At 43.3% G+C, this 13,878-nt stretch overlaps 1 protein-coding gene across 2 annotated transcripts in view; it reads left to right on the top strand.

Annotated features, from left to right (window-relative positions):
• col4a5 (collagen, type IV, alpha 5 (Alport syndrome)) overlaps positions 1-13,878 on the top strand; it is a 314,426-nt gene that overhangs the window by 262,831 nt on the left and 37,717 nt on the right. For both annotated transcript variants that reach the window (XM_063061058.1, XM_063061059.1), the window contains exon 43: positions 7,654-7,787. In XM_063061058.1, the coding sequence (XP_062917128.1) occupies positions 7,654-7,787 (134 nt within the window). The remainder of the gene's footprint in view (positions 1-7,653; positions 7,788-13,878) is intronic.

The following is a 13,878-nucleotide window of genomic DNA, read 5'->3' as shown; positions in this document are numbered from 1 at the left end:
AACCTGGTGAGCCTCCTCTGCACTGCCTCCAAAGCCAGTATATCCTTCCTCAAGTAAGTAGACCAGAACTGCACACAGTACTCCAGATGCGGCCTCACCAGTACCCTGTACAGTTGCAGCATAGCCTCCCTGCTCTTGAATTCAATCCCTCTAGCAATGAAGGCCAACATTCCATTTGCCTTCTTGATAGCCTGCTGCACCTGCAAACCAACCTTTTGTGATCCATGCACAAGCACCTCCAAGTCCCTCTGCACAGCAGCATTCTGTATTTTTTATGATTTAAATAATAATCTGCTCTTTTTCCTTCCAAAGTGGATGATCTCACATCTGCCAGGCCCTTGCCCACTCACTTAACCTACTATATCTCTCTGCAGACTGTCCGCATCTTCTGCACAGTTTTTCCACTCAATTTAGTATCATCAGCAAACTCAGATACACTACACTCGGTCCCCTCTTCCAGATTATTAATGTATATCGTGAACATTTGCGGTCCCAGCACCAACCTCTGTGGCACACCGCTCACCACTGCTTGCAAACCAGAGTAACACCTATGTATCCCAACTCTCTGCATTCTATTAGTTAACTAATCCTCTATTCATGCTAATACATCACCCCCAACTCTATGCATCCTTATCTTATAGATAAGTCTTTTATGCGGTACCTTATCAAACGCCTTCTAGGAATCCAAGTAAATAACGTCTATCTGCTCCCCTCTATCCACTGAGCTGGTTATATCCTCAAAGAACTCCAGTAAGTTGTCAAACAGGACCTGCCTTTGCTAAATCCATGCTGTGTCTGCCTGATGAATCCATCTCTTTCCAGATAACTCGCTGTTTCTTCCTTAATGATAGATTCAAGCATTTTCCCAACTACAGATGTTAAACTAACTGGCGTATAGTTACCTGCATTTTGTCGACATCCTTTTTGGAACAGTGGTGTGACATTCGCAGTCTTCCAATCTGCTGGGACCTGCCCTGAGTCCACTATAACTTCCACCATTTCTTTCAGTACCCTGGAATGCATTCCATCAGGACAGGGGACTTGTCTATCTTCAGGCCTACAAGTTTGCTCAGCATTACCTCTTCAGTGAAAGCTGTTGTACTGAGGTCCTCACCTCCCATCGCATCCATAACATCTCTCCTTGGCATGTTAGACATGTCCTCCACCATGAAGACTGACACAAAATAGTCATTCAAAGCCATTTCCTCATTACCCAATATCAATTCCCCCTTCTGGTACTCCAAGAGACCTACGTTCACTTTAGCCACCCTTTTCCACTTTATATAATTGTAAAAACTTTTACTTTCTATTTTTATATTTTGTGCTTGTTTATTTTCATAATCTGGCTTCCCTTTCTTTATTGTTCGCTTAGTGGTTCTTTGTTGCTTTTTAAAGTTTTCCCAATCTTCCAGTGTCCCACTGTTCATGGCACCTTTGTATGCACGAGCTTTTACTTTTAGGTTGATGCCTTCTTTTATTTCCTGAGTTATCCGAGTCTGGCTCTATCCACCCTTACGATCCTTGCTTTTAACTGGAATATACTTTTGTTGAGCACCGTGAAAAATCTCTTTGACAGTCTTCCAGGGTTTCTTAACCATCCCACCATATAGCCTATGTTCCCAGTCTACACTAGCCAGCATAATACACTGGTTTTAGATCGAACTATTGTACCCTCCATTTGTATGAGAAACTCAATCATACTTTGATCATTCTTTCCAAGAGGATCCCGAACAACAAGATCACTTTTTTTACCTGTCTCATTGCAAAGGACCAGATCTAAGATAGCACATTCCCTTGTAGGTTCAGTAACGTATGCCAGGGATATTAAACCTGAGATTCTGATTCTAAAAAGTAATGTGGCAAATCTGTAGCTTTTCCAACCATTGCAAATTTATTATTATTGACAAAGACTTAGAGGATAACCTTCACCTTTCAGCATAGTGCCAGGTAATCTTTTTCTCTGCCCAGCTGAGAGGGAAGTCAGATCTTGGTTTAATCTTGTGCAAACTAGGGCTTTTCCTTCAGTGCAGCAAAGCTCAGTACTAAAATATAGCCAAGTGTTTCATTTCAGGCCTGACCTAGAGTAGAGCGTGCCACCTTGATATTTCACCTCGACCAGCAACTCCAAATAAAAACTTAGCTTTGGGTCATATTGGAGCTGGGATATTTACAGACATTTCAGGGACTGCAGCGGTTCAAGAAGGCAGCTCATCACCACCTTCTCAAGGGCAACTAGGGATGGGCAATAAATGCAGGCTTAGCTGGCGACGCCCACATTCTGTAAATGAATAAATTTAAAAAAAATACACTCCATAAGACCATACAGTACAGTGCAGGTGACCCAGGTTCAATTCCCACCACTGTCTGTAAGGAATTTGTACATTCTCCCCATGACTGCGTAGATTTCCTCTGGGTGCTCCAATTTCCTCCCTGTGGTAAACCACATATATACGTTGTAACTGGGTTACCTGTCTGGACACGCCCCTCTGCTGACGGCTCCTGTGGCTCCTCCCACAGACCCCTGAATAAAGGCGATTGCGCCACTGCTCCCCCTCTCAGTCCAGGGCAGCTACTCAGCATGGTCGAAGTCATATCTTACTGCAAATAAAAGCCTTTCAGTATTTACTCTACTTCCAGTCTTTTGGAGTAATTGATAGTGCATCACTCTCACAATCCAAAGAAGTAGCAGTTGGTAGGTTAATTTGTCATTGTAAACTGTCCCATGATTAGCCTAGGATTAAATTGGGGGTTACTGGGTGGCACACTCGAAAGGCAGGAAGGGCCTATTCCATGCCGTATCTCAGTAAATAATATATAGGAGCAGAATTAAGCCGTTTAGGCCTTAGAGTCTATTCCACCATTCGATCATGGATGATTTATTTTTTCTATCTCAACCCTATTCTCCTGCCTTCTCGCCATATATTCTGTGATATCATTGACCAATCTTAACAATGAAACTGGATCTCACTGAACTTTGACCCTTCCCAGGTCCCCAAGGTTAGATAAAACTGCAAGCAATTATTGCTTGGCATGCTGCTGTTATTTTGTTGGGTTGATGCGATTAAATGTGTAAACTTTGCAACACTACTATGAGTTATAACATAGAACATGGAATAGTACAGCACAGTACAGGCCCTTTGGCCCACAATGTTATTCCGACCCTCAAACCCTGCCTCCCATATAACCCTCCACTTTAATTTCCTCCATATACCTGTCTAGCAGTCTCTTAAATTTCACTAGTGTATCTGCCTCCACCACTGACTCAGGCAGTGCATTCCACGCACCAACCGCTCTCTGAGTAAAAAACCTTCCACTAATATCCCCCTTAAACTTCCCATCCCTTACCTTAAAGCCATGTCCTCTTGTATTGAGCAGAGGTGCCCTGGGGAAGAGGCACTGGCTATCCACTCTATCTATTCCTCTTATTATCTTGTACACCTCTATCACGTCTCCTCTCATCCGCCTCCTCTCCAAAGAGTAAAGCCCTAGCTCTCTAATATCCCCCTTGAACTTCCCACCCCTTACCTTAAAGCCATGTCCTCTTTAAAACTAAAAGCTTTATTATTAAAAAAAGACTGTTCTATTTAATTGGTGATTTGACAGTCTTGTCAATCATATTTTGCCAATTAAAATATATAATTAAAATTAAAATGTATATAATTTTGATACATATTAAGAAATACTTTGAGCCATTAAGTAACTGCAGTGGGATGTTCAGATCCAACTGAAATCAGAGATTGATTTCAGATCGCTGGGCATTGACAAAGTCTCAGTGTCATTCTTGCAGGATTGGAGGGTTAGAGCTATCATCGGGTGAATATACTTTTTTTTCCTTAAATTCGTCACCAGAAAACAAACATCACCCTTGGGAGAGTTAACCTTCCAGGTTTTCTGCTCATTAGAATGTTCAATTTTACCTATTAGACCATGTATTAAACCTTATCGCAATTTCTTTCAACAAAACACCTGTATTTGTCCTTCAAAGAAAAGACCGGTTCTTTGATGTTGTCATAAAGTTTAACTCTGTAAAAGATGTTACTACTTAAGTTCTGTTCAAATTATGTGAAGAAAGAGGCCATCTATTTCAGAGTTAGAATCAGGTTTAATTTCCTTGGCATATGTTGTGAAACTTGTTAACTTTGCAGCAGCATTACAATGCAATACATGATAAATTAGAAAAAATGAATTACAGCATATATATATATATATATATATAATAGTTAAATTAAACATAATAGTTCAAAAACAGAAATACCAAATGTGGTGAAGTTGTGTCCATTTAGAAATCAGATGGCAGACGGGAAAAGGCTGTTCCTGAGTCACCGAGTCTGTGCCTTCAGGCTTCTGTATCTCTTTCCTGACGGCAACAATGAGAAAAGGGCATGTCCTAGGTGATTGGGGTCCTTGATGATAGGCACCCACTTTCTGAGGCACTGCTCCTTGAAGATTTTCGCCATTCCACGCTATCATCCTACCCTACAATGCCACATACAGCTAACTCCCTCAAAGATCTGACTATGAGTAAGGTACTTTTTTTCAGAAATGGGCATACTTACAGTCCTATACCTTTAACAGTCATTCTACTTCTGTGGATCCCTATCAGATAAAAGGATCAAAAGTGGGAGGCATCCCAGTTGAACTCAAGACCTGTAAGTGCACTGGTTAGGCATTATTTTCCCTCACTTGAGGGAAATTACCTTACTACTTGAATCTTTTCAGGATCACAAAAAAGGTAATTCCTGTGTTTAAATAGGTTCATACTAAGAAATTGGGTGGTGGGGTAGAGATATATCTCTACCAATGTTGGTGTAAGACGCTCCTTCCATTCGCAAGCCTGCAGGTCACCTTTGGGTAAAGTGTAGCAACAGCTTAAACCCCACCCCACCCCCAATCAGGGTCAAATGAAGCAGGTGGTGGATGGTCGTATGAGCAGCTGGTGCATATCACAAGTCATGGTTAAAGTGAGCACTGACACCAGGCAGACAATCTCTGAAGAGTATTGATATTGGCTGGGGTCGCCCGTCTTGTAAAGACACTGCCCAGAAGAAGACAATGGCAAACCAAATCTGTAGAAAAATTTACCAAGAACAATTATGGTCATGGAAAGACCATGATCGCCCACATCATACGACATGTCACATGACGATCATGATACTAAGAAAACGGTGAAAAGCTCGATCAGAATCAGGTTTATTATGACTGACATTGTGCAAAATTTGTTTTGGGGCAGCAGTATAGTGCAATATGTAAAATATACTATAAATTACATTAAGAAATATATAAAAAGAACTAAGTAATACTAAAAAGGGCAAAATAGTGACGTAGTTTTCATGGATGTATGAGCTGTTCAAAAATCTGATGGCAGAGAGGACGAACTGTTCCTCAAAGGTTGAGTATCTTCAGGCTCCCGTGCCTCCTCCATGATGAGAAAAGGGCATATCCTGGGTGATGGGGATCCTTAAGGATGGAACCAAAGGGCATGTTCTTAGGGTAAAGAATCAATGATTTTGGACAGAGATGAGAGGTTCTTTGGCTCAAAATTATGAAGACGGTGGCTGCTCAATATTAAAGACAAATATTGATAGTGTTTTGATACTAAAGATGTCAAGAATATGAGCAACATACTGAGATATTTGCAGCCTATCAAATGGAGAATCAACCTCAAGAGCTGTGTTGCCTATTTTCACTTCATGTTTTGACTCCTTGATCTGAGGTGATGGGTTAAAGAACCAATGATCAGATGAGGAAGTTGTCTTATAAAAAGACATCATGATCCGAAAAGTTCAAAAGTACATTCATTATCAAAGTGCATATATGTCACCAGATACAACCTTGAGATTCATTTTCCTGGAGGCATTCACAGTAGAACAAAGAAATACAATATAGGTGATGAAAAACTATACTTAAAAATGGACGTGATAATGTAGTGGTAGCATGTCGCTATTACAGCTGGGGGCATTCTGGAGCAGACAGCTGGGGGCATTCTGGAGCAGTTCACGCTCCTCCCCATGAACTATATATATAGTGGAAACAAAGGATGTTGTGAATAGTGAGGGTGGAGTGCCAGAGGAGAGGTGAGGGACAGGTGGCAGAGAAGGAGTGAAGGAGTGGCAGGGGAGGGAGTTGTCCATGTGCAGACACACCCAGCCCTGAGACAGCAGGCAAGGAATCATTTGATTCCAAACAATAGGTTTATTGATCATTACAGAATGTCTCTCTGGTGCTTCCCACTCCCTCCCCTCTCCCTTCACCTTTTCCCAACCATGATACTCCTCTCCCTGCCCCATTTCCACTCCCAGTCCACAATACAGACCCATATCAGAATCAGGTTTATCACCACTTACATATGTCATGAATTTTTTTAAATGGCAGCAGTGCAGTGCAATGCATAAAATTACTACTATATTGTGCAAAAGTCTGAGGCACCCCAGCTATCTATATATATATATATATATATATATCTATATATATATATCTATATATATATATATATATATATATATATGCCTAAGATTTGTGCACAGTACTGTACAAATATATATGTGTGCACCTCCTACTACTACTGCTGGAGAAAAAAGGTAGAAGCAGATTCAAATGAAAATAGATATTTAAAAGGAAATTATTTTGTGGGACTATGACGATAGGGCACTGTTTGATAGACTGGATGAAGTTTCCAGGGAAGCTTCTTGGGGAAATACTACTGGCCCCAGCAGCCCTGGACACTGGAAGTTAAACACCACCTAGAATTCTAATTCGTCTCCATATTTCCCTCTTGGAAATGCATGTCAGGTAAGAACAGATCAGATACGAGTCTCAACACTTTCTATGCACTGACTGGAATGCAATATAATTGGGGGCTCTGATACAATTACCACCAGCAAAAAGCAATTTTCTTTCAACCGCCATGGGAGAAATTTTGAAAAAAATAGATGTAACTTGGGGTAGATAGGGTTTTAGTTTGTCCCCTTCAAGATCAACAAGACCACCTGTGTCTCAAGCCACAGGAAGTGGATGGAAGTTTTAACAAATATCTCTCCTCAATGTTTGTTGCGGTGATAAAGGAACCAAGTAGAAATATTTTGAAGGACATTTATATTACCAGGAGGGAGAATTTAAAGCCTTACAGTGCATTAAGGTGAATAAATTCCTGAGGACAAACTGACTGCATCCTCGAACCTTCGGAGTGGCTAGAGAGGAAATTGCAGAGGCATTTACTTCATCTTTAGCCACCATTGCATTTTCCAATGACTGGAAGGTGGTTAATGTTGTTCCATGTTTTAAAAAGTGCAGCAAAGTTAAGCTGAAGCATTCATGAAGCACTTGTATAGGTACATGGAGGGACAGGGCTTAAAGAAATATCGACCAAACGCAGGAGATTAGGACTAGCTGGGTGAGCACTGTGGTCAACATGGATGCATTGGGCTGAAGGGCCTCTACTTGTGCTATATTGTTCTCTAACTCTAGACAAATAGCTTAAATTTCTAGCGTGATAAACATGATTTTTGATATAATCTTGGGTCCAATTGTTAAGAATGATATACAATAGCTGCTGTTATAATCATGCAGGTATGTTTACCATTTCATGGCCAGTGGTAAACTTAATTTCCGTTGCCCCTACCCAGAAAATACTAATGACATGTTAATCTCTTATAGGCCTACAAGGTCTACCTGGTATTCCAGGTCCTGCAGGGATAGGGGGCTTCAAAGGGGAAAAGGGGGACCCTGGCCTTCCAGGGACTCCAGGATATCCCGGACCTAAAGGAGAAAGTGGATTACCAGGAAGACCAGTGAGTAAAGGTTCTACGGTCTTTGGTGTATGCTAAAAATCATGACAATTCAAAGGTTCAATGGTTCATTTTATTTTCTATGTATGTATGTAGAATACAACTCTGAAATTTGTCTTCGCAAACAACAGGAATTCTGCAGATACTGGAAATTCAAGCAACACACATCAAAGTTGCTGGTGAACGCAGCAGGCCAGGCAGCATCTTTAGGAAGAGGTACAGTCGACGTTTCAGGCCGAGACCCTTCGTCAGGATTAACTGAAGGAAGAGTTAGTAAGAGATTTGACAGTGGGAGGGGGAGGGGGAGATCCAAAATGATAGGAGAAGACAGGAGGGGGAGGGATGGAGCCAAGAGCTGGACAGGTGATTGGCAAAGGGGATATGAGAGAATCATGGGACAGGAGGTCTGGGGAGAAAGACAAGGGGGGAAAAACCCAGAGGATGGGCAAGGGGTATAGTGAGAGGGACAGAGGGAGAAAAGGGAGAGTGAGAGAAAGAATGTGTGTATACAAATAAATAACGGATGGGGTACGAGGAGGAGGTGGGGCATTAGCGGAAGTTAGAGAAGTCGATGTTCATGCCATCAGGTTGGAGGCTACCCAGAGGGAATATAAGGTGTTGTTCTTCCAACCTGAGTGTGGCTTCATCTTTACAGTAGAGGAGGCCGTGGATAGACATGTCAGAATGGGAATGGAATGTGGAATTAAAATATGTGGCAACTGGGAGATCCTGCTTTCTCTGGCGGACAGAGCGTAGGTGTTCAGCAAAGCGGTCTCCCAGTCTGCGTCGGGTCTCACCAATATATAGAAGGCCACATCGGGAGCACCGGACGCAGTATATCACCCCAGCCGACTCACAGGTGAAGTGTCGCCTCACCTGGAAGGACTGTTTGGGGCCCTGAATGGTGGTAAGGGAGGAAGTGTAAGGACATGTGTAGCACTTGTTCCGCTTACACGGATAAGTGCCAGGAGGGAGATCAGTGGGGAGGGATGGGCGGGCCGAATGGACAAGGGAGTCGCATAGGGAGCGATCCCTGCGGAAAGCAGAGAGAGGGGGGGAGGGAAAGATGTGCTTAGTGGTGGGATCCCGTTGGAGGTGGCGGAAGTTACGGAGAATAATATGTTGGACCCGGAGGCTGGTGGGGTGGTAGGTGAGGACCAGGGGAACCTCATTCCTAGTGGGGTGGCGGGAGGATGGAGTGAGAGCAGATGTACGTGAAATGGGGGAGATGCGTTTGAGAGCAGAGTTGATAGTGGAGGAAGGGAAGCCCCTTTCTTTAAAAAAGGAAGACATCTCCCTCGTCCTGGAATGAAAAGCCCCATCCTGAGAGCAGATGCGGTGGAGACGGAGGAATTGCGAGAAGGGGATGGCATTTTTGCAAGAGACAGGGTGAGAAGAGGAATAGTCCAGATAGCCGTGAGTGTCAGTAGGCTTATAGTAGACATCAGCAGTGGATAAGCTGTCTCCAGAGACAGAGACAGAAAGATCTAGAAAAGGGAGGGAGGTGTCGGAAATGGACCAGGTAAACTTGAGGGCAGGATGAAAGTTGGAGGCAAAGTTAATAAAGTCAACGAGCTTAGCATGCGTGCAGGAAGCAGCGCCAATGCAGTCGTCGATGTAGCGAAGGAAAAGTGGGGGACAGATACCAGAATAGGCATGGAACATAGATTGTTCCACAAAGCCAACAAAAGGTCAGGCATAGCTAGGACCCATACGGGTGCCCATAGCTACACCTTTAGTTTGGAGGAAGTGGGAGGAGCCAAAGGAGAAATTATTAAGAGTAAGGACTAATTCCGCTAGACGGAGCAGAGTGGTGGTAGAGGGGCACTGATTAGGTCTGGAATCTAAAGAGAAGTGGAGAGCTTTGAGACCTTCCTGATGGGGGATGGAAGTATATAAGGACTGGACATCCATGGTGAAAATAAAGCGGTGGGGGCCAGGGAACTTAAAATCATCAAAAAGTTTAAGAGCGTGAGAAATGTCACGAACATAGGTAGGAAGGGATTGAACAAGGGGGGATAAAACCGTGTCAAGGTATGCAGAAACGAATTCGGTAGGGCAGGAGCAAGCTGAGACAATAGGTCTGCCGGGGTTCCCCTGGTCAACACCTACCACCCCACCAGCCTCCGGGTCCAACATATTATTCTCCGTAACTTCCGCCACCTCCAACGGGATCCCACCACTAAGCACATCTTTCCCTCCCCCCCCTGCTTTCCGCAGGGATCGCTCCCTATGCGACTCCCTTCTCCATTCGTCCCCCCTATCCCTCCCCACTGATCTCCCTCCTGGCACTTATCCTTGTAAGCGGAACAAGTGCCACACATGCCCTTACACTTCCTCCCTTACCACCATTCAGGGCCCCAAACAGTCCTTTCAGGTGAGGCGACACTTCACCTGTGAGTCGGCTGGGGTGATATACTGCGTGCGGTGCTGCCGATGTGGCCTTTTATATATTGGCGAGACCCGACGCAGACTGGGAGACTGCTTTGCTGAACACCTACGCTCTGTCCGCCAGAGAAAGCAGGATCTCCCAGTGGCCACACATTTTAATTCCACATCCCATTCCCATTCTGACATGTCTACCCACGGCCTCCTCTACTGTAAAGATGAAGCCACACTCAGGTTGGAGGAACAACACCTTATATTCCGTCTGGGTAGCCTCCAACCTGATGGCATGAACATTGACTTCTCTAACTTCCGCTAATGCCCCACCTCCCCCTCGTACCCCATATGACACACTCTTTCTCTCACTCTCCTTTTTCTCCCTCTGTCCCTCTGACTATACCCCTTGCCCATCCTCTGGGTTCCCCCCGCCCTTTTCTTTCTCCCTGGGCCTCCTGTCCCATGATCCTATTCTATCCCTTTTGCCAATCACCTGTCCAGCTCTTGGCTCCATCCCTCCCCCTCCTGTCTTCTCCTATCATTTTGGATCTCCCCCTCCCCCTCCCACTTTCACATCTCTTACTAACTCTTCCTTCAGTTAGTCCTGACGAAGGGTCTCGGCCTGAAACGTCGACTGTACCTGTTCCTAGAGATGCTGCCTGGCCTGCTGCGTTCACCAGCAACTTTGATGTGTGTTGCCTGAAATTTGTCTTCTCCAGATAGGCATAGAATACAGAAAACTCTATAAGTAGAGTTGAGTATAGGAGTTGGGATGTTATGGGGAGGTCGTATAAGACATCGGTGAGGCCAAATTTGGAATATTGTGTGCAGTTCTGGTCACCTAACTATAGGAAGGATATCGGTAAGATTGAAAGAGTGCAGAGAAGATTTACTAGGATATTGCCGGGTCTTCAGGAGTTGAGTTACAGGGAAAGATTGAACAGGTTAGGACTTTATTCCTTGGAGTGTAGAAGAATGAGGGGAGATTTGATAGAGGTTTACAAAATAATGAGGGGTATCGACAGAGTAAATGCGAGTAGGCTCTTTCCACTTAGATTAGGAGAGGTAAACACGAGAGGACATGGCTTTAGGGTGAAAGGGGAAAGATTTAGGGGGAACATTAGGGGAAACTTCTTCACTCAGTGAGTGGTGGGAGTGTGGAACGAGCTGCCATCTGACGTGGTAAATGCGGGCTCACTTTTAAGTTTTAAGAACAAATTGGATGATGGCTGGGAGAGGTTTGGAGGGTTATGGACTGGGTACAGGTCAATGGGACTAGCAGAATAAAGTTTTGGCACAGACTAGAAGGGTCAAATGGCCTGTTTTCTGTGCTGTAGTGTTCCATGGTTCTAGTTGAAAGAAGGAATCAATCTCCTCCCCCAGCAAGAAAAGAAAAAGAAATAATAACTTGCAAACCCCAAACACCCTCAACCCCTCCCTCACACAAAAACTAACAGATCACCTAAACCCCCAGACAGCCAATCTGCAAAAGAAAGAATGGGTGAGAACAAAAAAAATTGAACTGAATGGGCCAATTTGAACTACAGTCCAATCCATAAATCTTTCGTTGGCCTTTACCTATAGTCCCTGAGAATTAACAAAGCAAATAATGCTGATGAGCAGAGAATGAAATATGAAATAAAACTGAAGTGAATGAATAAGATTCAATTGCACATGGGAAATAAACCCATCTTACCTGCTCACTGAGATCATGGTTGATACAATATTCTTTTAGCTCTAGTTCCGCCTTGATACACATAGTCCTCAACTCCCCTGTAACCCAAAATTCTCCCTAAGCTGAACATATTCCGTGACTCCAGATGTTTTGGGTATATCAAATCTACAAATTAGAAGCAAGTTCAAACTTGCTGGCCCCTCAAATCTGCTCTTCCATAAAATAAGATCATAGCTGATATGATTGTCATCTCAACTCCATATTCTCAATCAGAAATTCAGAAGTCAGAGGTGCAAAGGGACTTGGGAAACCTGGTGCAGGATTCCACCCCAGATTTGGACTTGTAATTACCTGATATGCTTGCTTGCTAATTTACTGTATCTCATGCAAAAAGATATCCATATCCCATTGCAAACAACAGGAACTCTGCAGATGCTGAAAATTCAAGCAACACACACAAAAGTCGCTGGCGAACGCAGCAGGCCAGGCAGCATCCCCAGGAAGAAGCGCAGTCGACGCTCCAGGCCGAGACCCCTTGTCAGGTGTCCTGCGTTCGCCAGCGACTTTTGTGTGTGTTGCTTCCATATCCCATTGTACTGCAACATTTTGTGGTTTCTCGTCATTTAAACAATGTTCTGTGTCCTATTCTTTATCGAATAGTCTGGAGAAATTAGTGAATGAATGCTAACATGGTTTACATTGAAGAAATTATTTCCAAATTTGTTTTTAGTAAAGTACAAATTTTCAGACTTCAACTATCCCACAGATCCTGTACTGTTAAATACAGTATTTTTATGGAATTATGGAATTAAGTCAGTGAGTTTGAGCAGTATAGGAAGTGGTGCCAAGCAGTGCAACTAAAAACAACAGCAGCTCATAAGTCCCATTTGTGGCACCTGATACTTTTTCATTTGTAAAGTGGTGCTCAAAGTATTATCAATTTTAGAGTCCTCCAATATGCACTTTTTTTGTCTCGCTGTTAATGGCAACTTCATTAGGTACAGGAATAAAGTCTGGTGTGGTTTTCTGCTGCTGTAGCCCATCCGCTTCAAAATTTGGTATGTTGTGCATTCAGAGATGCTTTTCTGCACAGCATTGTTGTAACGTGTGGTTATTTGAGTTACTGTCACCGTCTTGTCAGCTTGAACCAGTCTGGCCATTCTCCTCTGACCCCTGTCATTAAAAATGCATTTTTTCCCACAGAATTGCCACTCAGTGGATGTTTTTTTTTGTTTCTTGCACCATTCCCTGTAAGCTCTAGAGACTTGAAAATCCCAGGAGATCAGCAGTTTCTGAGAAACTCAAACCACCCTGTTTGGCACCAACAAACATTCCACAGTCAAAGTCACTTCAAATACATTTCTTCCCGTTTTTAATTCATTGCTGTAGTGTTCTATGACCATACTGTATCAGCATGCTTTTATGCACTGAGTTGCTGCCACATGTTTGGTTGATCAGGTATATTTCATTAATAAGCAGGCCATACCTAATAAAATAGGCACTGAGTGTAAAAAATAAAAAGAGAAAATGCTAATAGTATGTAACAGGTCAGGCAACGTCTGTGGAGACACTGTATTAAAGTCTCTCATCTTTCACTGGAACCAGTGGAAGTTCATTAAGCTAAAACATTGTCTCTGTTTCTCTCCCTAGAAATGCTGCCTTACCTCACTGGGTCTTTACGGCATTTTCTATTGTTACTTCAGGTTTTAGATTCTTCACTTCTTTGCTTTTTGATAAAGTTTTGGAGACCTTTTGGGTATTCTTGTGTAAGTTAGAGGGGTCAATAGCTTGTTTGAAGGCCCTTTCCCAAATCTGAGTGACTCCGAACATAGATATTATCTGTAAAGAACCAAGAATCTTCTTTGCGATTGAGTAAAACATGGAACACTACAGCACAGTGCAGGTCCTTTGGCCCGCAATGTTGTGCTGACGTTTTAACCTACTTCCCAATCAAACTAACACTTCTCTCCTACATAGCCCATAATTGTCCCCATTTTTTGTTTCATTTTTCTTTCATCCATGTGCCCAAATACGTGG

The sequence above is a fragment of the Mobula hypostoma genome, chromosome 10, assembly GCF_963921235.1.
Source record: "Mobula hypostoma chromosome 10, sMobHyp1.1, whole genome shotgun sequence".
Taxonomy (NCBI): domain Eukaryota; kingdom Metazoa; phylum Chordata; class Chondrichthyes; order Myliobatiformes; family Myliobatidae; genus Mobula; species Mobula hypostoma.
Note: the sequence above shows the minus strand (reverse complement) of the source record. Positions and strands in the feature narration are given on the sequence as shown.